The following is a 26,009-nucleotide window of genomic DNA, read 5'->3' on the forward strand; positions in this document are numbered from 1 at the left end:
TCAGTTGACCGTGGGCACCTGGTTCAAGCTGTACTCCTTGGCTTTGAGCCGCAGGTTGGCGATGCTGTTGGCCATGTTCATTCCCTGCGACGCGTTGGTGTTGGAGCAGGTGGGCGGGTAGGTTGCCATGGCGCTGAGAGACAAGGAGAGGAGGAGGGATGGAGATGGAGGAGGAGGAGGAGGAGGAGGAGGGATGGAAAATAGGTTACATCACCTGTTGCTGTCAGCTAGCTATAGAGCTCAGTATGAGCTGCAGCTGTGGAAATATGAAAAAAAGGAACACAAAAAAAAACAGGATATCACTCTGAATCACTGATGATGAGAGAAGACAATTAATATCTGACGTTTAAAAGACACTCAACATCCTGAGGAGGAACACAACCAGTGCTTTCACATGTTTTACCAAAATATATAAGTTTATTTAATTATGTTTTAACTCTGCCGCTTCTTCTGGTGATGAGATTTTACTGAGTTTGAGCATCTGATCGTTTAATTATGTCTGAAAAATGACTTTAAATCCTCATCAGACTGTATTTTATCTGTTCTGCTTTTTAATCTGAATCCTTTATTTAACCCTTTAAACAGGCATCATGCACAACTAGATAAATATTTAAGATTATTTTAATTTTATTTCAACTCTGCCGCCTTTTTCTGATGAGTTTTTACTGAATTTGAGCTCAATATTTAGTAGGGGTGTGTCCATCAATTAATATCGATTTTCTATTTAAAAATTCGATATCGATTCAAAATTCTGTGAATCAATTTTTTATGTGCATTTTTTTGAAAATCATTGGTTACATGATGACATCATAATTCAAAATGACATGATTTAAAATGCCACTGGTCTTAAGGGTAAATCCACATAGATGCTATCATGCTAGATCCCAGTGTTGGATCAGACTCATCATTTCACTTTACTCTTGAAGAAGTTGGAGTCCACACATGATTGCGTGTTAAAAATATTGTCTGACTTACAAAACAGAAACTCTGGGAACATAAAATTGAATCGAATTGAAACCCTGTGAATCGGAATTGAATCGATTCAGGAAATGATTGACAATACCCAGCCCTAATATTTAATCTCTGATTGTTGAATTATGTCATTTAATGCCTTTAAATCATCATCAGACTGTATTTTATATTATTATATATTAACAAAGTGTGCAGGATTCATCTTTTTTATGATGAGAGTTGTTTTATTCCTCAAATCTGTTCTGCTTTTAAACATCTGCATCCTTCATTTAACCCTTTAAAACAAGCATCATGCACACATTAATATAAATAAATATATATATAAATGTTTTAGATCTTAATAAGGGCAATGCATAAAATCCAAAATATGCAAAATATATTTAAAATGATTTGTGGAAATGTTTTTTAGGTCTAAATGAGATCAAACCAGTCACATCAAAGTTAATAAAAATATAACTTTTTAATAGTTTAAAGGTTAATCTGTCAATTATTGATCTTTACTTCCTGTCTGTCTCTGGTTCAGGTATAAATCTTGATATATATTTAGTATTTTTGGATGCAGTGAAGCTCACAGTAGTAAACTCTTGTTAAAAGCTTCAGCTGCTTCATTCAGAAAATCAAACCAAAGCCAGAACGACAAGAAACTGGTTTTTTTTAGCAGCAGAGAAATTTACTGATTTTTGTTGGAAGTGTTCAAGAGAGAAAATAAAAAGAGTCAATCTGCTTTTTCCAAAGTCAATAATGAACCTTAGAGAGGAAACATGCCGCTTCATTTTTACTTTTTCAATATTTTTCCTATTTTATTTTCCTTTTTTTCCTCTTTTTCTTTTCTTAAAATGTATTTTTTTTGGTTTTTTTGGTCAAATAATTTTATCTCCGTGTTTGTCTTTCTATTAAAAAGTCAAAAGCAAAAGTTTCCTCTCATATCAGGAGCCTTTAAATCTGCTTTATTAAGCTTTTATCTTCTTCAGTTTGTCTGTTTCCTTCTCTCCGTCCGCTCGTCTGTTTCCTTCTCTCCGTCCGCTCGTCTTTATCGCTTCTTTCAAGCTTCATTTTTATCTTTACTGTCAACATGAAACAGAAGTGGAGTCACACACACACTGAATCTGTGTGTGAGTGTTTTTATCTCTGTCTAACACATCTGTACTCTGTACTGTCGGCTTTTAACCACAACGCACATCCTCATTTTATTTTACTTCTTTACTGTTCTGAATTTCTTTTTCTTCTGTCGTTTCTCTCCCTCTCTCTGCCTGTCTCTCTCTCTCTCTGTATATATATATGTCTCTCTATCTCTCTCTCTCTATGTCTCTGTGTCTCTCTCTCTCTATGTCTCTCTCTCTCTCTCTGTCTCTATGTCTCTCTCTCTCTCTCTCTCTCTGTCTCTATGTCTCTCTCTCTCTCTCTCTCTCTCTCTCTCTGTCTCTTTCTATGTCTCTCCCTATGTCTCTCTCTCTATGTCTCTGTGTCTCTCTCTCCCTATGTCTCTCTCTCTATGTCTCTGTGTCTCTCTCTCTCTATGTCTCTCTCTCTCTCTCTGTCTCGGTCTCTTTCTATGTCTCTCCCTATGTCTCTCTCTCTCTGTCTCCCTCTCTCTCTCTCTCTGTCCCTGTGTGTGTGTGTCTCTCTCTCCCCCCCCCTCTCTCTACATGATCACACAGCGATGACACAACTGAGACTAAAACCAAAGCAGACTCGCTCCGTGTTTTATGCATCTTTATCTAGAAACTGCTTTCAGTGTAAAGAACTCATAAAGAAATGGAAACCAGATATTTTCATTCTCACAGTTTTTTATATTATAGAGCTGTAAACACATTTCTTTCTTTCAGCAGACTTTTCCTCAGTATATATATATAATTATTGATATTCTCCCTCTCTCTATCGCCTCCTATTCCCATTAAGTCCAGAGCAGCAACATTATAATAATATTCATAATAATATTTATAACTTTAAGTATTAAAATGTTTCACAAAACAAACTAAAAACCTAAAAGTAAAATGAAAATAAAAGAGAAAACACCCAAAAACCAACAAGTTGTATCTGTCTTCTTCTATTTGAGCTTCATTTTATTTCTAATTTAACACTTTTAAACCTTTTATATACTGTTAAGGGGCAAATTTAAATTGTAAAAACACCATAAAACATTTATTTTAGGTGAGCTTTTCCCTAATGTGACCCACAAAATAGAAAAATAGAAATAAAATGCATTAGTTTTTATATTTTTGTGCAGCTGATGCATATTTTTATTTATGCAAATGTAAAAATTTGAGCTGTGTTAATTTAAAAAAAGTAGTTATATTCATCATATTCTATAAAATGTTCTCCTGAACTATAAAATACTGATAGTGACACACTTATTAATGACTAATGAATGTAAATTAATGTAGAGATTAATTCTATATAACAGTATAAAATAGTTATAAGCTGTTAAATTAATGTAAAATATATAAAAACACTGGTGGGCTCCTTTTTACACACAATATCAACAACACACACACACACACACACACACACACACACACATATATAAATATATAAAAGTGGATTATAATGTACAATAAAACATGATAATGCTCCTTTAACAGACAGATGTAGTAAAGTGGAGGCGTACTTGTTCTCTGAGGGCAGCATTTTCTGTGGCACTCGCACCGGCCCCCCCTCCGGCATTGGATACCAGCTTTAGGATAATATACAACCAAGCGTTAGCAGCACATAGCATTATTCCTGCTTCCAAAAAAACTAAACAGAAAAAAAAAAAGACCCCCCCCCCTTCCTCCTTCCCCACCCTCTCTCTCGTTGCTCCGCTGCGTCCGGAGGCCAAAGCGCTCTGAGCCGAGGTTGAGCTCCGGCGGTTTGATATTTGATATTTGATATTTTACACCCCAAGTTTCATAACTGGAGGATTACTGTAAATCATGACCAATGTAACCAGAGTCACAAAAAATGTTGCCCAGTAGAGCTGTGTGTGTGTGTGTGTGTGTGTGTGTGTGTGTGTGTGTGTGTGTGTGTGTGTGTGTGTGTGTAGCAGAGGCGGGGTCACGAGGGGTCAACAATGGATTTAATACGGTTTGTTTTCACATTATCACCTTGTCAAAAGGAAGAGTTCACTGTGTGGAGCCCCGCCCCCTGCTCATGCTGATAGGAGGAGGAGGAGGAGGAAGAGAGGAGGTGGAAAGGAGGAGAGGAGGAGGAGAAGGAGGAGATGAGGGGGAAGAAAGGAGGAGGAGAAGATGAGGAGAAGAAAGGAGGAGGAGGCAAGGAGGAGAGGAGGCGGAGGAGGAAGAAAGTAGGATGATTAGAGGAAGAGAGGAGGGGGAGGAGACGAAGAGGAAGAAAGGAGGAGGAGGAAGAGAGGAGGAGGAGACGATGAGATGGAGGAGAGGGAGAGGAAGACGACAGGAAGAGAGGAGGAGGTGGAAGGGAGGAGGAGGAAGAAAAGAGGAGGAGGAGAAGGAGACGAGGAGGAGAGGAGGAGGAAGAAAAGAGGAGGAGGACGAAGAAAGGAGGAGGAGAAAGAAAGGAGGAGGAGTAGGAGAGGAAGAGAGCAGGAGGAGAAGGAAGAAAGGAGAAGAGGAGAAGAAGAGAGGAGAGGAGGTGTTTAGATTCAGTTAGTCTGGAGTTAGATGATAAAGATCAGAGAAGAGAGAAAGAAGAAAGATTCAAATGTTTTAACGGAAGTAAAACAACATTTTAATAAATATCTCAGGATGATGAAGATCATTTTTAGTCAGTTTTAAACTTCCATACATCCTCCTCATCTTTGATTTAAACATTTCTTTAACCTGTTGTTTTGTTTTTCAATCTATTCATAACTTATTATCATTTCTAACAGTTTGTCACCTGAACTAAGTGTTCCCTCCTTCTGTCCTTCCTTCCTTCCTTCCTTCCTTCCTTCCTTCCTTCCTTCCTTTCTTCCTTCCTTCCTTCCTTCCTTTCTTTCCCTCCTTCCTTCCTAAGATCTAAGTTCAGCTGTTAGGGTAAGTGTTCCCTCCTTCCATCGGTCCGTCCTTCCTTCCTCCCTTCCTATTTTACTTTCATCCTTTCATCTGTCCTTCCTTCCGTCTGTCCTTCCTTCCTTCCGTCTTTCCTTCCTTCCTTCGTTCCTTCCTTCTTACCATTTTAGGCTCCTCATCTTTGATTTAAACATTTCTTTAACCTGTTGTTTTGTGTTTCAATCTATTCATAACTTATTATCATTTCTAACAGTTTGTCACCTGAACTAAGTGTTCCCTCCTTCTGTCCTTCCTTCCTTCCTTCCTTCCTTCCTTTCTTCCTTCCTTCCTTCCTTCCTTTCTTCCTTCCTTCCTTCCTTCCTTTCTTTCCTTCCTTCCTTCCTAAGATCTAAGTTCAGCTGTTAGGGTAAGTGTTCCCTCCTTCCATCGGTCCGTCCTTCCTTCCTCCCTTCCTATTTTACTTTCATCCTTTCATCTGTCCTTCCTTCCGTCTGTCCTTCCTTCCTTCCGTCTTTCCTTCCTTCCTTCGTTCCTTCCTTCTTACCATTTTAGGCTCCTCATCTTTGATTTAAACATTTATTTAACCTGTTGTTTTGTGTTTCCGTCTATTCACAACTTAGACTCAGACAGACTCTAACAGTTTGTCACCTGAACTTTACACACGACTAAGTTTTCTAAATGTTTCATTAGATTCAACTTCACTTCAAATCTAAAATCAATTAAGATTGACCTTTAACTCTTCTTCCTTCCTTCCTTCCTTCCTTCTTACCTTCGTTCTTTCCTTCCTTCCTTCCATCCTTCCTGTTTTCCTCTCTTCCTTTCTTTGTTCCTTCCTTCCTCCCTTCCTTTCTTCCTTCCCTCCTTTCTCCCTTCCTTCCGTCCTCCCTTACTTTCTTTGTTGCTTCCTTCCTTTGTTCCTTTGTTCCTTCCTTCCTTCTTACCTTCGTTCTTTCCCTCCTTCCTCCCTTCCTTCCTATTTTCCTTCATTCCTTCCGTCCTTCCTTTCTTCCATCCTTCCTTTCTTATTACACTTAGTTTTTATGTGTATTTCTTTACTTTTTAAAGTTTTTATATTTTGTATATCTCACTATAGGAATCACATGACGAGCTCTTAATGAGTTTTTTTGGCTTCTGCTGCAAAACTTCTGCATATATTACATTTCTTTATCCTTTATGTGCAATTAAATTAAATAAACTCAACTATATCAACTCATCATGCATCAGATTTAGATTTTAAATATGAAACACCACAGTCAGTGCTCATATCTGTTATTTAAAGAGGAATTATTGGTATAAATCAGATTTGAACAGTAAATATGGATCATACTGTCTGCTTTTATAAAACAGTAAAATATGAGCTTTTCCTTCGAGGCAAACATTTGGAATATTTTGATCATTTGTAGGTTTGAGTTGAGCCAACGCTGTCAGACTGGAGAAACCCAGCAAACCACAACGAGGAGCGGAGCATGTGATTAAGTTTATGTAAGGACAACATTCATGACTTTTATGGTTCAAATTCACCAAAGTCACTAAGGCATATTTAATCTCTGCTTTTAAATTCAATGTTAAAACTGATACATGAATATTATTTGTATTTTTTTAGGCTTAGAAGCAGATTATATTGTTTATCTTCATATCTACAAATATTCATATTATAAGTTTATCTGTTGACTGATGCAAAACATGTAAAATATGAACTAGCAGTTTAATAAAAGCGTCAATGTTTAAAATAAAATAGTCCCTTTAATAAACACATGAAACTGTATATTTGTGATGTGTTTTTAAAGATTTCTTCAGTAGGAACAAACAAACCTGGAGCTCATGTTTAATAAGAAAATGTTATTTAATTTATATAATTTAAGTTGTAAAGATTATAATAATATATAATAAGTTATAATATCTGCTTTATTAAACACCGGCTGGTTAAAGTTAGAAAATAATCTTTAAATAACACTAATCTCACTCCATCAACTTATTTATTTCTGACTTGTGTCGTTCAAATTACATTCATATATGACTTAAACCCGTCTGTTTAAACCCTTCTCTCTTTCCTCCCTCCCTTCCTTCCTTCCAACCCCCCTACTGCCTCCCTCCATCCTTTCCTTCCTTCCTTCCATCCTCCTTTCCTTCTCTCCTTACTTCCTTCCTCTTTTCCTCCTTTCCTTCCTTCCTCCCTCCCTCCTTTCCTTCCTTCCTTCCAACCCCCCTATTGCCTCCCTCCCTCCTTTCCTTCCTTCCTTCCTCTCTTCCTTCCTCCCTCCTTTCCTCCTTCCTTCCTCCCTCCCTCCTTCCTTTCCTCCCTTCCTTCCTCCCTCCCTCCTTTCCTTCCTTCCTTCCAACCCCCCTATTGCCTCCCTCCCTCCTTTCCTTCCTTCCTTCCTTCCTTCCATCCTTCCCTCCCTCCCTCTCTCCTTACTCCTTTCCTTCCTTCCTCCCTCCTTTCCTTCTTTCCTCCTCCCTCTCTCCTTTCCTTCCTTCTTCCTCCTTTCCTTCCTCCCTCCTTCTCTCTTTCTTTCCTCCCTTCCTTCCTTTTCGACTCGAGGAAAACAGGAGCGTTAAACACTCATTTTGATAGAAACATAATTCTGCTGAGTCATGTTTTCTCATTTTATTCACTGAGGTGTTCAATTTTGTTGCAAGTGTGCTTTAATAAACCTTTTAAAGTTTGTATTCAGACAGTTAAGTTAGAGAAAGATCCAGTTACACTCTAAGTTTACCCAGAAAGCTTTAGTTACGTAACGTCTCTCTGTGTCAATAAAAGGATGAAGACGCTCAGAGGAGATGAAGATGATCAGAGGAGGAATGAGGAGAATGTGCAGGTGGAGGAAGAGGAGGAGGAGGAGGAAGAGGAGGAGGAAATGAAACAATAACACAGAGCGAGATGTTACGCTTCACTTTTTATCAACCGAGACAATCGGAGTGAGAGATGTGATGAAGAAGAAGAGGAGGAAGAGGAGGAAGAAGAAGAAGAAGAGGAGGATGATGAAGAAGAAGAGGAGGAGGAGGAGCGATACAGTCCTGCAGTGAGTCAGTATATTAATATTTATCTGCTGTTTAATGAGCAGATTCAAGTTTTCATTCATAACTAAGTGTCTTTACTCCTTCCTCCTTTATTTTCTCTTTCCTCTTTCCTTTGTTCTTTCTTTCTATCCTTTTGTTCACTTGTTTCTCTACTTATCCTTTCTTCTCTCCTTCCTCCTTTCCTTTCTCTAATTATCCTTTCTTTACTTCTCTACTCGTCTCTGATAGCTGACACTTTATGTTTATTTAAGTTTTCTTTCTTTTTTTAAACTTTTTATTTCTCTTTTCTCTTTCCTTTGTTCCTTCTTTCTGTCCTTCGGTCACTTGTTCCTCTACTTATCCTTCCTTCTTTCCTTTCTTTACTTCTCCTTTCTATTGCTCCTTTCTTCCTTTCTCTACTCGTCTCTTCTCTCCTTCCTTCCCTCCATTTCCCTTCTGTTCCTCTTTCTTCCATCCTTTCATCCTTTCTCCTTTTCGTCTATTTCATTTAATCTGTTTTCCCTTCTTTAGCTTTCTCTACTTCTCCTTTCTTCTCTCCTTCCTCCTTTCCTTTCTTTACTTCTCCTTTCCCTACTTCTCCTTCCTTCTTTCCTTTCTCTACTCGTCTCTTCTCTCTTTCCTTCCCTCCATTTCCCTTCTGTCCCTCTTTCCTCCATCCTTTCTTCTATGTACTTCTATTCATCTGTTTTTCCTTCTTCAGCTGAAGCCCAGAACAGATGTTGAAGTTTTCTCTTATTAAACATTTAACAGCTGACACTCGTTTATTTCTTTCTTTTTTTTAAAACTTTTTTATGTGGTTTAAAATAATCTGAATTCTTGTTTGACCACTGGAGACTTTCACTTGTTAGTATGAAGCAGTTCAGCATGTTAAAAGAGTAATTAGAGTTATAATGAAGTAGTTAAATGTGTGTATAGTGAAGTAATAGAGTAGATCAGTGTGTGTATAATGAAATAATAAAGCATTTAAATGTGTGTGTAGTGAAGTAATAGAGTAGATCAGTGTGTGTATAGTGAAATAATAAAGCATTTAAATGTGTGTGTAGTGAAGTAATAGAGTAGTTCAGTGTGTGTATAGTTTATTAGGAGTGTGTTGATGTTGGAGTCTACCTGTAGGGGGCGGCGCTGCCCCAGGACAGGTAGTCGTTTGGACGCGGTGCGGGACGCGGTACGATGGGCTGCTCCACCGCCGTCACGTCTCCTGAGTAGGATTTGAGCAGCGAGGCGTTTTTGCTAGCCAGCATCGCGCGCTCGTTCCGACGAAACTTAGCTCTCCTGTTCTGAAACCAAACCTGGAAACAAACAGAGAGAGAAAGAACAACATGAGGAAATGTCACTTTTTAGTCCGGTGATGTTTTTATAGCATTAAGATGTTTCACTCTGTATTAAACTAAAACTCAGAGTCAACGCAGATCCTTAAAGTCTGTGTAAAGTTAGAATAAATATGTGTTCTGAGTTTGACATACCACAGAAAAGTGTGTTGTTAACCACCCTGCCAAATTTGAATGATTTAAAAAATTGGCAAATATATGAAATTAGGCTTCAAAGTTGTGTAAAAATCAGCCTCTTTCTCTGCTCCCAAACGCTGTGGGCGTGGCCTCCGAGTTTCGCTGAAGCCCCGCCCCCTACCAAGTGTCAGCTGTCAATCAAAGTCACCACCTCTACCAGAAACATGGACGCTACGTCTGAGAGCTTTCTGCTGCTAGCTCAGCTGCTAACTCAGCGGCTAGCTCGGCGGCTAACTCAGCAGCAACAAAACATTGTATTTAAAGTAATAGTCTGTTATTTTTGAGTGTTACACAAAAACAAGCTTCATACAGTTATTGTTTCTGGCATAAAACGATGTTAGTAAGACATTTAAAAGCTTCAGAAGTTCGTAACAATCGATAACAAACCCTGATATGTCAAATTAAAAAGAGAAAATAAGTAAATAAACCAACAATAAAATAAAAACTCTCTGTGTAGCATTAACTTGGTGCTGTGTGGATGTTATAATGACAAAAAATATCAGAAATGAAGTTCATCACATGTGAGTTTGAAGCGTTTCAGTTCAAGAAGTCAGAAACCAGTTCTAGCCATTGTTAGCCATAGATAGAAATACCAGTCGATGTATCGCCATAGCAACCAGTCCTCAGATAGACGTCAGACAGCAAGACACAAATAAGATAAAAGTGCTAAAAACAGGATATCACTACAACTTTACATTACAACAACACACCAGTTGACATTTCTGACTTTAAAAGCATCACACCATCACTTTAACCCTGCACTATGTTTAACGTGATCATTTTAAACCAAACCAAACCAAACTATGACCTTTTACTTCACCCTAACTACGAGGTTTCTGTCCCCAAACCGCAGCGCTGTCACAGCAGAGAACGTCAACAGACCAGGAAGCGATGGATTAAAAACCGTCTGGGTTAGTAGGAGGTAAAGGGTCGGGTGGATGTCTACATAGAGAGAGAGATTGATGGTTAGATGGGTAAAAAGTGGACATATATCTGCAGGAGATCGCCGTTGCCACGACAACGGAGGTTTCCTAACTTTAAGGAAGTAGTGATTTTCACCCACATTATGTTTAAAGTGATCTTTTTACCCCAAACTATGATCTTTACTTCACCATAACGAAGAGGTTTCTGTCCCAGAACCACAGCGCTGTCACAGCAGAGAACGTCAATGTCCAGATTTGGAAAGAAAAAAAACCCAAAAACAAAAAGGTTCCTCTGGATCGTTCCCGACTTCACGGTACGATCAACAAACGTTCCTATCAGGACGTTCAGGGGGTAAAAAGTGGAGGTTTATCTGCGGGAGATCCATGTTTCCATCCGCAAAGTGGGACGTTTTTTTAAAAAGGCATAACTACGATTGTTGTTGTGTTTACGGTTGCCATGACAACAGAGGTTGCCTAACTTCAGACTTCACGGTACGGTCAACAATCGTCCCTGTCAGGAGGGTCGGGGGGTAAAAAGTGGACCTTTATCTGCAGGAGATCCATGTTTCCATCCACAAATTGGGACGCTTGTAACTACGATTGTTATGGTGTTTATGGTTGCCACGACGACGGAGGTTACCTAACTTTAAAGATATAGTCACTTTAAACCCACAGTGTGCTTTAAAATTATCGTTTTATCTCCAACCATGACCTTTACCTAACCCTTAACTAAGAGCTTTATCTCTCTAAACTTAAAACCCAGCTTTAACCACAGCGCTGACTAAAGTTACGAATTAAAAACCCAAAAACCAAACACTGGATCGTTCCCGACTTCACGGTACGATCAACAAACGTCCGTATCAGGAGGGTCGGGGGGTGAAAAATGAATGTTTATCTGCAGGAGATCCATGTTTGCTTCTATAGTTTCCATCAAACAGTAACTACGATTGTTGTCATGTTTACGGTTGCCACGACAACGTATGTAGTCTAACTTTAAAGATATAGTCACTTTAAACCCACAGTGTGCTTTAAAATTATCGTTTTATCTCCAACCATGACCTTTACCTAACCCTTAACTAAGAGCTTTATCTCTTTAAACTTAAACCCAGCTTTAACCACAGCGCTGACTAAAGTTACGAATTAAAAACCCAAAAACTAAAACGTTCCTCTGGATCGTTCCCGACTTCACGGTACGATCAACAATCGTCCGTATCAGTGGACGTTTATCTGCAGGAGATCGCAGTTTGCTTCTATAGTTTCCATCAAACAGTAACCACGATTGTTGTCGTGTTTACGGTTGCCGTGACGACGGAGGCTTCCCGGAATGAGAAGCTTCCAAAGCGATGACATCATCGCCTGGGCTTTCCCAAACAGTTTAAAGGCGCAGTAACCTTATAGTAATCTGTAAACTTCTGACTCTGAAGAAAGTAATAAAACATTCTCTCTCATTATTCTGGCATTTATAGCAAATATGAATAATTTTTTTAATCCTAACGGACCTAAAACAGGGAAAGTTTCGTCTGATATAAAGTCAGACAGTGAGGGAAAAAAAAGGTCCTGTATAGTCACTTTAAACCCACAGTGTGTTTCATCTCCAGCCATGACCTTTTCACCTCACCATAACTAAGAGCTTTATCTCTCTGAACCTAACCACGGCTTTAACCACAGTGCTGACTCTGGAAAGTGACGTATTAAAAACCCAATAACTAAAAAAACCTTCCTTTAGATCGTTCTCGACTTGACGGTACGATCACCAAACGTCCGTATATCAGTGGACGTTTATCTGCAGGAGATCGTCCATGTTTTTATTTGTTTTTAAAAAGCATTAGTACGATTGTTGCTGTGTTTACCGTTGCTGTGATGACGGATGTTATCTAACTTAAACCCACACTGTGATCATCTTAAAACCTCACCCTGGCCTTTACCTCACCCTAAACTAAAGAGGTTTATCTCTCTGAACGGGAACCGCAGCTTTAACCACAGCGCTGTCACATTTCAGACAACAGGAAGCGTTCCTCTGTACGAGAACATCAACGTGTCCCTCAGCCAAATAATCATCTCTAAAAACTTCTAACCAACGTGAAGTTTTTATGAATTTAAAAGTGTCTGAACAAACTCTTCCTCTCACACACACACACACATCTTTGATTTACATTACCCCCCCCCCCACCCGCCTCTCTCTCTCTGCCTTTGCTAAACAGATGATGATGTGACTCTGGGGGTGCTAGTGTTGTTCCTCGCTGTGAAATCAAATCCATTATTAGATGCTGCGGGCGCTGGCGGGGGCTCGATGGCGGGGGCTCGATGGTGGGGGCTCGTTGGCGGGGGCTCGCTGACGCACCGCCTCAGGAATGAACCCAAAGTCTCTTTTATCAAAGGATTTCTGCATCGCTCTCTGCTACACATTAATCACAGATGTGCTTTCTCTCTCTCTCCCTCTCTCTTTCTCTCTCTGTCTCTCTCTCTCTCCCTTTCTCGCTCTCTCTCTCCCTTTCTCCCTCTCTCTGTCTCTCTCTCTCCCTCTCTTTCTCTCTCTTTCTCTCTCTCTCTCTATCTTTCTCTAACATCACTATTTCCTCTTTACCCCTCTCTCTCTCTCCCTCTCTCTTTCTCTTTCTCTAACATCACTATTTCCTCTTTACCCCTCTCTCTCTCTCTCTCTCTCTCTGTCTCTCTCCCTCTCTCTCTATCTTTCTCTAACATCACTATTTCCTCTTTACCCCTCTCTCTCTGCCCACACTACAGATATTCTCACTGTGGTGTTTAAAGACGGAGACAGAAGAAGAAGAGTGTCGAAAAAGAGCCGTAAACACACCAGATCTGTTTGGATTTCAGTTCAGCGTTAAAGAACAAACGCTCTGCATAACGAGTGAAGAAGAAAATGCTCTTTTATTTCTAATTTCCTACTTTCCAATGTCTCCACGTTTCAGCTCCAGTGACTCTCTAACATTTCTCTAAACGCTTTTCTACTTTCTAGCGATAAAACAGATGAAATCACAGATATACTTTTGACCTGTAAGTGTTTTCAGCTTTAACGAGCATCAGGAGGGACACACAGGCACGCACACACACACACACACACACGCACACATCTTCTTAAAATCTGGAAATAATCTGCAGAAAAAACTAATTAATAAGAAAAACACAGCGCATTAATCAGCGTTAAAGCAGCCACTGCTTTGCTCCTGAGGGGAAAACTTCTCTCCTGATGACTAAAACTTGCATATATTTCATCCTTAAACTCTTTGCATGCTGCTGCATTTATTACATGTCCCTGTTCTGTGGTTGAATATGTTCAAATCTGCAGTTTCCTGACTTTAAACCTCATCATTATTTGCATTAACGGCACAGAAACGAATGCAGATTTCTTTATTTGTCTCATAAATATAAATATATAGAAGAAAGTAGCATCTACATGACTTCATTTAAGCCTCTAAAACATTTAAATCCTCCTTTTCTAAGTCTGAATATGAGCTCAAGTCTCTTCTGCTCACTACAAACATTTTAAATCTGCTGCATTTGATTACATTTCCCTGTTTTGTGGTTAAATATGTTCAAATCTACAGAATACAGGGCGGTAAACCTCATCATTTTTTGCATTAACTGCACAGAAACTAATGCAGATTTCTTTATTTGTCTCATAAATATAAATAAATGGAAGAAAGTAGCGTCTACATGACTTCATTAAAGCCTCTAAAACATTTAAATCCTACATCTTAGCCTCTTTTTAAAAGGCTAAATATGAGCTCAAGTCTCTTCTGCTCACGTCCTTTGACTGATTCCTTTAAAATATGTGTGACATCATCCATTAAAGCCAACGACAGCATCACACTGGGCTCCCGTTGCCGCGGCAGCACACTCTCAGGTTTTTTATCACTGATCTGTGAAGCGCTGAGGAAATTAGACGTCATTACATCCACTTTTGTGATCACACGCTGTCCTCTGGGGAAACACACAAACTGCTCACAGACTCTCAGCCATCAGTAATTATTTAACACATCATGCAGCGAGGATACAAAAGTGTCTGTAAGGTGTTGAAGCTTTCTCATCTGTCCCTTTTTTCTTTTTTCCTTTTTTTTTTTTTTGAAGCAGTTTAATCCAGAATCTAAACACGCTAACAGGATCTGATAACTATCAGCCACTAAGTAGGATTATTAACTCAATCTATTAGCGTAAGAGCTAACAGATGATGTTTGTCCTGTTTGTGTGACTCCAGGTTCTCTCTAAGAAACAGCCTGGTTCTCTTTCTCTGTCCATTACTCTGATTCATATCAATCATTTCATCACTTTTCTTTGTTTTTCGGGGGTTTAAGCAGCTCAGAGGAGTCCTGAAGGAGTCCTGAAGGAGTCCTGAAGGAGTCCTGAAGGAGTCCTGAAGGAGTCTGCAGAGGCGCCAAAAAAAGTTAAAACCAACTGATGATTTAGGAGCTAATTCAGAGAGGGTTCAGACTCTGAATCTGTGAGTTTGGATGAAGTATCTGATGATTTTTGGGTTTCTACAGTGAAAGTTTTAACAGTATAATCCAACATCAGGACTGTTCACAAAACAAGTAAAGATCATTTGATATAAAAAGGAACATTTTCTTCATTTTAACATGATTTTAATCATCGTGACACCTCAGATTTGAACTCAAGACCCGTTTTCAGGCTCCGAACTACTAAAATAAAGTTTAAACAGCAGTTCATCCCAACAGAATCTATATAAAGAATCTATATAAATGTATTAAATATATTCATTACATCACAAAAAAGCCAAAATTTGAGTCAAATCAGAGGAAAGTGAAGATAATCTGATATAAAAAGGAACATTTTCTTCATTTTTATATGAGTTTAATCATCGTGACCCCTAACATTTCTGGCTCCGAACTACTAAATTAAAGTTAAAACATCATTTACAGCTCATTAAAATGTTATTAATATGAAATCTAACCCTTCCACAGAGTTAATGAGTCAAATATCAGCAGCACATTTCTGCTTCTCGCTGTTAAATCTCTGCTGCTGTACAAACATCACCTGGTTGCATCTTAAATATATATATGTTATATATATTTAGTAGTTGTGTGTGTTTGGATGAAGTATCTGATGATTTTCTGCAGTGAAAGTTTTAACAGTATAATCCAACATCAGGACCCGTTTTCAGGCTCCGAACCTCTAAAATAAAGTTTAAACATCATTTAAATCCTTCATGAGTCAAATATCAGCAACAGCATCTATAGAAATATGTAAAATATATTCATTACATCACAAAAAAAAACACATTTTGAGTAAAATCATGTTAAAATGAAGATAATCTGATATAAAAAGGAACATATTCTTCATTTTAACATGATTTTAATCATCGTGACGCTTCACATTTTAACTCACGACCCTTTTTTGGCGCTCAGATCAACAGTTTAGGAACAAATCCACCATTTACAGCTCATTTAAATATTATTAACATGAAACTTAAAGCATCCACAGAGTTTATAATCTGTAATAAGTTAAATATCAGCAGCTCAACCTTAAAAAACAGCCAAAATTATAGAAAAATAAGAAAAAGTGAAGATAATCTGATATAAAAAGGAACATTTTATTCATTTTTACTTGAGGATTTAAATGATGTTTAAACTTTATTTTAGTGGTTCGGAGCCTGAAAAAGGGTCTCGGGTTAAGTTGTGTGTGTGTGTGTGTGTGTGTGTGTACCTGCACTCTGGCCTCGGTGAGGTTGACGCAGCGGGCCAGGTGTGTGTGTGTGTGTGTGTGTGTGTGTGTGTGTGTGTGTGTGTGTGTGTGTGTGTGTGTGTGTGTGTGTGTGTGTGTGTGTACCTGCACTCTGGCCTCGGTGAGGTTGACCCGGCGGGCCAGGTCCTCCCTAACGAAGGCGTCGGGGTAGTGTGTCCTCTCAAACACTCTCTCCAGAGCCTGAAGCTGGCTGCTGTTGAACGTGGTTCTGTTCCTGCGCTGCTTCCTCTTCTTCTTCTCCTCTGTGTTCATCTGTTCATCTGTGAGGAGAGAAGAAGAAGAAAGAGGTGAAGTATAACCTTTTATGGTGTAAGTATGACGGGCGTTTTCTGAGCCAGAGGAGCAAAAATAAAGTAAAGAAAAAGGTTTAAAGCTTTGTGTCACTGCTTTAAACTACAATAAGAAGTTAAAATTAATCCTTTATAAACTATTTTTAACCATAAATGTTTGTTAAACCATATTAATTATTGATGCTGATACCCATATTAGTACATTTAAAAAGTGCAGACAATATTATTTATATAGAGAATATATACATGAACATAAGATATATTATCGAGGCTGTGATATTTTACAGTTTAGTTTTTATAAAATGACTTAAGTGGGAATTTAATTTAACTTGAATTATGAAAAAAGATTAAATATACATCAAATTCAGCCTATAATAACTCATAATATTAGTTTAGTGATATAAATTATACAAATCTGAGATGAACAGTGACAATTTTCTTGCAGAATTTTCCTTTTTTGGAGAAAATAATTCAACAGTTTTGTGTTTTATCATATTTTTTACATCCAAACAGCGAATAAGTTACTTTTTTACCTCCATTAAAGGTTAAAAGATTTGTGATTTTGGACTAAACATATAGAAATAGATGTGTCTAATTTCTATTTTTTTGCAGAAGCTTTTTCTCCAAATTGATTATAACATTTTTTCCTCATGTGTGTTTTCTTCAGCATCATGATCACAGAGGATTCATCACCTGCTCAGGTGGAGACGCAGAGCAAAGCGGATGAAATGAAAGTCAGTGCTGCTGCTGTTATTACTGATGTTATTACTGCTGCTGCTGTTATTACGAGGGATGTCCAATATTATATATCCGATATTCACTTTAAAATGTAATATCGGTAAGTATCGGTATCGGGTTTTTATAACTGATGTTTGTTCTGTAGGCAACAGAATTTCCAAGCCTGCGTGAACGCAGCATGGAACGTTTACCGGCGCGCGCTTCATGACGTATGACAACAACAACACGCTAGACTCCTGGGTCGCTAACCGTTGCTAACCGTTACTAACTCTTGCTAACCGTTGCTAACCGTGGCTAACAAGTTAATAGCGTCCGCTGCCATGTACACGAACACACAAACAGAAACTAGCTTTACCTCCTCGTTGTCATTTACTCTCGGCGAGTCGCCTCTGTGACGTCACCTCTAGAGTCCTGTGGGTCCCAGAGCCATAGAGAGAGTTAGGGTCTCTATGGCTCCGGTGGGTCCTATCTGGGTGCTACTCTGCTACTCTGCTCGAGACACAATAGTTGAAAGGAGCGCGTGAGAGGACGTTACTTCCTGTTGAGGTCCCGCCTCCAGAAACGAGGCCTTATGTCTGTGATTAGTGAGTGTACTGATGGTAAATGATGCAGAGCAGCATAATAAATATAACAGTGTGACATATTGGCACTTTTTTCCATAACTTAAGTTGAAGTAGTTCTCTTATTCTGCTCAGACAGTGTTTACATGTGGAAAGCCATGTTGCATTTATGTTTGCATCCAGTGGAGTTTCACAATAAAATTAGGCATAATGTGTTAATTCCACTATAGGAGATATATGATGTTGTTATTTAACAGTTCTGGTGTAAAAAGCCAGAATATATCGGTATTGGAAATTAAGAGTTGGGGAATATCAGCAGAAGTCACTATCAAGCATCCCTAGTTATTACTGCTGCTGCTGCTGCTGCTGCTAACTCTAACCCTACATCTGCAGCGCTTTATGTTTATTTATTGCTTAAGTGAATAATCTGATGGCTGGTAATCTGATGACAACGCTGCAGCTGGAAGTCAACACTGTCAGCTTTTTTCTCTCAGGGCTTAAAAAAAATCATCATCTGGATTCATAGAAAAGTGTAAAATCAGCTGCTCGCCTCCTAAGAAGCTTATTTCCTGTCAATCAATTAAAGGAAAATGACCCAAAAATAATCTGCAAAGTGACTTTATTACAGTCAGAGCAGCAGAGTGTGAGGAAGTAATTCAATATAACAATAAGAAAGAGTTTTTAAAATATGACTTTATAAAAATTCAACTAAAAACTAAAAAACAGCTGATTGTGTTAACTGATATATATGCAAAATACACACATCAGCCGTCTCTGCAGGTAAACACACTCTCTCACACACTCTCTCTCTCTCTCTCACACACACACACACACACACACACACACACTCAAACTGATGATTTCCTGCAGAAAAGCTTCCAGCTGCTCGAGACTTGTGGCTTCACAACAAAACCACAGTCTCACTTTCTTTTACATTCGGCCTGATAACACACACATGCACACACACACACACACACACACACACACACACACACACACACACTATACTCTTATTTTGTAGGACTGTACTGGAGTATTTCAGCGTTGTATCTCAAACGTCTGTAAAACAAAAAAGCCCCGAAAATCCAACAAGACAGATTATTTAAATTTAATCTCTTAATTTATTGTGATTTCTACAACCAATAAAGCTGCAACTAAATATTATTTAAATGATTGATTATTGTCCTTTATAGTTCATCCACTGTAGATTGTTTTCTCTGTGAATCGATCGTTGTTTCATCCACAAACTTGTATTAACTGGAGATTAAACATTGATGTTTCTAAAAGGAATCAGAGCAGAAAACATCAAATATTTACATTTATTCTTCTTTAAAAAATGACAAATAAATATTTAAAAATATTAAATATGACCCAGCAGCCGTGTTCTCTGTATCTACCGCTGTACTGTTTTATATTTTCATTACTTCAGATTAAACCCGTCTTGTGTTTTTAAGCTTTAATTTAACATCATCCGCCTTAAAAGAGCCTGAAATGTTTTTAATTTACTATAAAAAACAACTTTTAATGCATTTAAATGAAAAGTTTGTTTGACCGCAGTTATAAAAAGTTCAATATTTATAATTATTCATCCTAAAAACACACGAAAATATAAAATAACTGCATGAACTTAGTACGATTAGGATATTATAGAGTAGAGAAATGACAGATATTTATAATGTAGTGTAGTTATTTAATCATCTAGAGAATCAGCTGATGGAAATAATCTGTATTATGAGTTTAATCCTGTTTTTAATGGTTCCAGCTTCAGTTCAATGATCATTTTTAATATTTAAATACGAACATAAAAGTTTATTTTTGACTTTCAGACTTTGACACAAACATCGATCATCTCACAGCGTTCCTAAAAAAGAGATAAAGCTAAAAGATATTAACATATGAAGATGAAAAGTGATCTTTTAGTTTTATAAAGAGATCAAACATGAAATCTTTCTGTTTCGCTCTTAAAGACGAATTCTAACTTTTTCTTTCTTTGCTGAGATCAGTTTGGTTTCATGTTTATCGTCATTTTTAAAGCATTTTTCAGTGTGTGTGTGTGTGTGTGTGTGTGTGTGTGTGTGTGTGTGTGTGTGTGTGTGTGTGTGTGTGTGTGTGTGTGTGTGTGTGTGTGTGTGTGTGTGTGTGTTTGTGTGTGTGTGTGTGTGTGTGTGTGTGTGTGTGTGTGTGTGTGTGTGTGTGTGTGTGTGTGTGTATTTTTGTGTGTGTATTTTCTGTTGGAGAGCAAACAGCAGAGAGTCGGACAGGAAATGAGAGACGATGACGTGCGAGCAGCCGAGACCGAATGTGAGTCAACTGCTAACGATGAAGAGTCACACACACACACACACACACACACACACACACACACACGTTTGTTTGTTTTCTTATCACCATGTTTTCTAATTAGAGGAAACCCACACACACACACACACACACACACACACACACACACACACACACACACACACATCATCTTAAAGCTCTATTCATCATTACATCACAAAAAAGCCAAATTATGAGTGAAATCATGTTAAAATGAAGATAATTTGATATAAAAAGGAACATTTTCTTCATTTTAACATGATTTGAATCATCATGACGCCTCAGAGTTTAACTCCAGACCCGTTTTCAGGCTCCGAACTACTAAAATAAAGTTTAAACATCATTTAAATCCTTCATGAGTCAAATATCAGCAACAGCATCTATAGAAATATGTAAAATATATTCATTACGTCACAAAAAAAAACACATTTTGAGTAAAATCATGTTAAAATGAAGATAATCTGATATAAAAAGGAACATTTTCTTCATTTTAACATGATTTTAATCATCGTGACGCTTCACATTTTAACTCACGACCCTTTTTTGGGGCTCAGATCAACAGTTTAGGAACAAATCCACCATTTACAGCTTGTTTAAATATTATTAACATGAAACTTAAAGCATCCACAGAGTTTATAATCCATAATAAGTTAAATATCAGCAGCTCAACCTTAAAAAATCTGTATAAAAATCTAAATGTCACAACTAAAACAGCCAAAACTATAGAAAAATAAGAAAAAGTGAAGATAATCTGATATAAAAAGGAACATTTTCTTCATTTTTCTCTGAGTTTAATCTTCGTGACGCTTCACATTTTAACTCTCGACTCTTTTTTTTGCTCCGAACTATTAAAATAAAGTTTAAACATCATCTACAGCTGATTTAAATCTTATTAAAATAACATTTAAAGCTTCCACAGAGTTAATAATCCTTAATGAGTCAAACCTCAGCTGCATTTCAATCCGTTTCCATAGCAACAAAAACTCCTTTAAATAGCAGAAGTTTGATTATTTGACTTTTTTTAATGTAAGCAGATTAAATTTAAAGTCTTATTTTTACTTTTAAAGTGTTTTTTTTCTCTTCGGGTCGTTTCAGGTAAAAAAAGGTTTAAATCTTTTTGGCCTTTGACCTTTTTTTTCTTTTTTTTCTTTTTTTTTTTTTTCCCCTGAAAGCGAAGCGACGACGGCGGCGGCTCGTCACTCTGCAAGCTGAGACTTTAATAACATGAAGAAGCTTCTTTACTTTCATCTGGAAGAAGTAAAACTGTCCAATATTTCACAGGAAGGAGGAAAAAGAGCAGATTCACTTCTTTATTACACTTTCTCTTCCTCTTTTCTTTTTTTGCTTCTTTACGTGTGTTTAGATTAAAAGTGAAAATATAAATAAAATCAGGATAAAAAGCAGAATAATGATATTTAATGAGCTTTATTCTCCTTTATCATGACTGTCAGATGAGATAAAGTCTTTATATTTTATATTTTCTTATTTTTATTCATTATAATATAAATAATAAGCTGCTTTATGTGTTTCTTTATTTAAAGATTCGACTAAATCTGTTTAAAATGAGCTCTTAAAAAACCTCAAATCTCACTTTTCTTCAGCTGTGGCGTCGAACATGAGCAGACTTTATATAAAGAAGTAAAAATATAAATAAAATCAGATTTAAAGACGAGAAAAAAGTCAGAAAATAGCAAAATAATGATATTTAATGAGCTTTATTTTACATTTATTTGTTTAAATTTGGTATTTTATTACTTTTATTCATCATAATATAAATAATAAACTGCTTTGTGTGTTTCTTTATTTAAAAATTGGACTAAATCTGCATAAAATGAGCTCTTAAAAAGCCTCAGATGTGACTTTTTCCTCGTCTTTACATAAAGAAGCATTGCTGAGGACTTTCTGCAGCTTTATGAAGTGAAAATATAAATAAAATCAGAATTTAAAGACGAGAAATAAACAGATTTAAGCTTTAATAATGATATTTAATGAGCTTTATTTGACTGTTTTCATGACTGTCAGATGAGCTAAAGTGTTTTAAAGTAGTATTTTTTGACTTTTATTCATTATAATATAAATAATAAGCTTCTTATTTAAAAACTCGACTAAATCTGCACAATATTATCTCTTAAAAAGCCTCAAATGTGACTTTTCCTGGTCTGAGACATGTCCAACATGTCCAACATGAGCAGACTTTATATAAAGAAGTAAAAATATTAATAAAATCAGATTTTAAAGACGAGAAAAAGTCAGAAAATAGCAAAATAAACTGATTTAACTTACTTTTTCATGACTGTCAGATGAGATAAAGTGTTTAAATTTTATATTTTCTTACTTTTATTCATTATAATATAAATAATAAGCTGCTTTATGTGTTTCTTTATTTAAAAATTGGACTAAATCTGTATAAAATGAGCTCTGAAAAAACCTCAAATGAGAAGAAAGTCAGAATAAACAGATTTAACCTTTCAATAATGATATTTAATGAGCTTTATTTGACTTTATTTGTTTAAATTTTGTATTTTCTTACTTTTATTGATCATAATATAAATAATAATATAAATAATAAGCTGCTTTATGTGTTTCTGGACTCTTAAAAAGCCTCAAATGTGACTTTTCCTCATCTTTACATACATAAAGAAGCGTTCCTGTGTAACATGTCAGACGTCTCGTGCTCCGTGGCGTCGTCCTTGGTAACATCTACGTCTTTCTTTCTTTCTTTCTGCTTTATGAGGAAACGTGGAGCAGCTCAAACACTTTATTTACCGTCTAAAGTCTCTTTTCTGACTCTTGTTTCCATCTCGCTGAGGCTCAGAGTGACCCAGAGTTAAATCATAAATCAGAAGCAGCTCTGGTTCTCTTTCTGGGGTTTTTTTTTTGTGCATAATTTAAAAGAGAAGAAGAAGAAGTGATGGAGGAGAAGAAGAAGAAGCAGCAGAGTTTCTCCTCTAAATTTAAACTCTTTTTTTTTTTCTCTTCAGACTGAAACTTTTGAAACTCGGTGAGAAACCAGACGCTCAGGACGATGATGTCACTGCTTTATGTTTTATTATAACTCCACACACACACACACACACACACACACACACACACACTGACTCTTAATGAGCTGCTGGTTAAAGTCAATCAGTACGATTCATTATTCATTTACTTTTTATTGTTATTCAAATGTTCTACAATCACTAATCTTCATTCCCAGTCTTATAAACTCATTTAAATCTCTTTTATTTAAATTATTTTACACCCTGATTGTATTTTTTTTTACTTTATTAACTTTTTTTGTTCATATTTTTTTGTCTAACTTGATTTTTTATTGTAGTATTTTATTTTATTTTACCTGTTTTGTGTTAAATAAAGTTCATAAAAAGATTATAAAGTTAATCTGAATAAACTATAAATATTAAAATATGATAATAAACAAGATTAAACATATTTTAACAATTTAAGATGCGGATTTTTGAAGTTTTTGTCTTTCTGAAAAGTGCATAAAAAGCGATTTAATGTGTGTTAATTAGATCTTATGATATATTTAAAACTATATATTTAATTCTAATATTTTATTTAGATTCATTAAATTATAATTCTACAAAAATACATTTAAAGCAGCAGAGCAGACACATCTTTATAAATATATATATATATATATATATATATATATATATATATATAGTCAGATTTTAAAATCAGATAAAATGAGATTAATCTATTATTTTTTTTAAAGCGTAAAATAAATAAAATAAAATCAATAAAAATCATAACCCGGTTTTTTCCTCATCACTCGTCTCGTGCAGTGACCTCGCGGCGGTTTCGGCCTCTCGTTTTTTTTTTCCCGGGAAAGCCTTTAATTAAAGCTGCAGGCTGATATTTAAAAGAGCAAATTAAAAAAAAACATTCCCGTCAACAGCATCATCATCACTATCATCATCATCATCATCATCATCATCATCAGCCTCCTCGTGCAGCTCTAAGTGTGGCCAGCACGTGTGATTATAGACTGATCTCATTAGCAGCTATCAGTGAAAGTCAATTAGCGCTCGTGCCAAACTCACTGCATGACTGTCAACGCTTCCTGTTACTTTACTATATTATTATTTTATATTTGAATAGAAGCTAAAGTTTAGAGTTATTTTATAAAATAGATTAAAATTAAAACGTACTGAGCGTAAAGGAGTAATTTTCATGTTTAGGGGAAGCGCTTTTTTTTTTGTTGGTGATGTGTGATTGTTGCGTAAAGCTGGTAATAACCCTGTAATGAACGCTTTCCTCAAACATTACGCAATAAAAAAAACCCAAAATAACTCCGCAAATGTTTCAATCATCAAAAGCTGCGTTTGTTTTCTAAACGCGCGCGCTGATTAATCCCTCCTGCTGGGGACACACACACACACACACACACACACACACAGAGACTCACACACTCCCATACACAAATAAGATCTGATGAGATGATGTTATTTGATTCCTTAATTGTTGGCACGCGGTAATTATGACAAATGATTAGGCTCCGGTGCTCTGAAAGTGTTTGACAGGCCGAAAATAACCGTGAATTACCGACGTGACCCGAACACTTCCTGCTGCATATTTCTCACGCGCTCCCTCGCAAGCGCCCATTTTTACCCCCCTTTTATTATTTTTTTTCCCTTTTTTTAAATAAAAAAATAACAATAACACTCATTAAAAGCCTCTAATGTTTCTGTCAACTTGTGCGAATGGGCCTTTGAGGAGGAGAAGAAGAGGAGGAGGAGGAGGAGGAGGAGGGAGCGTTTATTTACTCTCTCAACGGTGCACTGAAGAGGGCGAGAGCCGTGTTTCACTAGGGAGGAGGAGAGGAGGGGTGGGGGGTAGCTGAGGTTTTAGTTTTTGGGGTTTGAATCTGCTATTTGTGGCTAATTTTTATAAAAAGAAAAAGGTTAGATTTTTTTTTTTTTTTTTAAAGTTGGATCATTCAGCGGGAGCTCAGCCAGCATGTATCCGCCTCTCAGGTCACCAAACCCGGCCTTGATTTTTACGCACACCCGGTGAAGCCTGGATCTCTGCAGCCTGTCTGACTTTTAACATGATTTAAGAATAAAAACTCCCAAAAAAACTTATCATACACGTGGCATGCTCATCACGTGACTTACCCTAAATATTTTTAACATACTTAAATGTTTTTTCTCTCCCTTTTTTCAAATAAAAAACATCCAAAAATCTGCAAGATGTGGCCTCGTTTAGGTCAACAGTCATGAAGGGAAGATTTATGAGCTTCCTCCACTGACCATGTCCACCAACATCACCATACCTCACTGACATCAAAGTGTTAATGGTAAATTAATGGCCGTTCAGAGTGGAGGAGGGGGGGGGGTGCAGTGCAGTGCAGTCAGGGATGATGCATTGCCAAAACTCACTAAAGGATTCCTTCCATGCGCTGCTGCTGCTGCTGCTTTTCTTTCTGCACAGCTCCATTCATGCGCTCTGCACGCAGACACGCGCCAGATTATAATGAAAACAAATGAGTTTACCTTTCAGCTTGTCATTACCACTATGTTAGTGTGAAGCTCTGCACTTATTGTCCCGGTGATCAGACCTGATAACACGCGGAGAGAAGCAGCTTTTACTCTTTCTCTGTTTCTCTCCACATCTGCGCTAAATCACATCAGGGAGGAAATTTAAAAAAAAAAAAAGTTTAAAATGAAATAAAAAAAGAGAAAGTTGTGTTTGAGATCTCTTTGGTGTTTAGTCCCAGCCTGCTTTTTCTGCTTTTTTCTGCTTTTTCACACTTACTCTCCTGCTGGGTTGTGTCGCTCCCGCTGGTCAGCCCCGGGGACTCCAGCATACTCCTCCCCGCCTCCCCGACACTCTCGTCGGCCTGGGTTCCCACCATTTCCCCGGCCTCCTCCAGATCCAACAGGTGGCTCACTGAGAAGTTCTTTTTGGCTTGCAGGTTGTCCAGGTTAGACGTGATCGGACTCTCCAGCCGGTTTGATATCGTAGCTTGCCTGTCCATTACATGTGCATAGCTAGAAGTCAT

General features: G+C 37.2%; 1 protein-coding gene across 3 annotated transcripts; it reads right to left on the bottom strand.

Annotated features, from left to right (window-relative positions):
- prrx1b (paired related homeobox 1b) lies at positions 1–26,009 on the bottom strand. 3 transcript variants are annotated; one of them, XM_053322708.1, is made up of 5 exons: positions 25,763–26,009; positions 16,177–16,352; positions 9,051–9,232; positions 3,581–3,646; positions 1–133 (listed from the first exon to the last, which is right to left on the bottom strand). In XM_053322708.1, exons 1-5 carry the CDS (start codon positions 26,007–26,009, stop codon positions 1–3), a joined length of 804 nt encoding a protein of 267 aa, XP_053178683.1. The 3 variants fall into 3 exon arrangements, with proteins under 3 accessions (XP_053178683.1, XP_053178684.1, XP_053178685.1); XM_053322710.1 differs by having other exon boundaries at positions 78–135; positions 3,587–3,646; XM_053322709.1 differs by lacking the exon at positions 3,581–3,646.

Source organism: Scomber japonicus, chromosome 7 (genome assembly GCF_027409825.1).
Source record: "Scomber japonicus isolate fScoJap1 chromosome 7, fScoJap1.pri, whole genome shotgun sequence".
NCBI classification, from domain to species: domain Eukaryota; kingdom Metazoa; phylum Chordata; class Actinopteri; order Scombriformes; family Scombridae; genus Scomber; species Scomber japonicus.

Coding starts and splice junctions, on each gene's coding strand:
- prrx1b (XM_053322708.1), bottom strand. CDS start 26,009: ATGACTTCTAGCTATGCACATGTAATGGACAGGCAAGCTACGATATCA. Junction 16,353..25,762: donor CGACACAACCCAGCAGGAGA/GTAAGTGTGAAA, acceptor CTCTCCTCACAG/ATGAACAGATGAACACAGAG. Junction 9,233..16,176: donor TCACCGAGGCCAGAGTGCAG/GTACACACACAC, acceptor GTTTGTTTCCAG/GTTTGGTTTCAGAACAGGAG.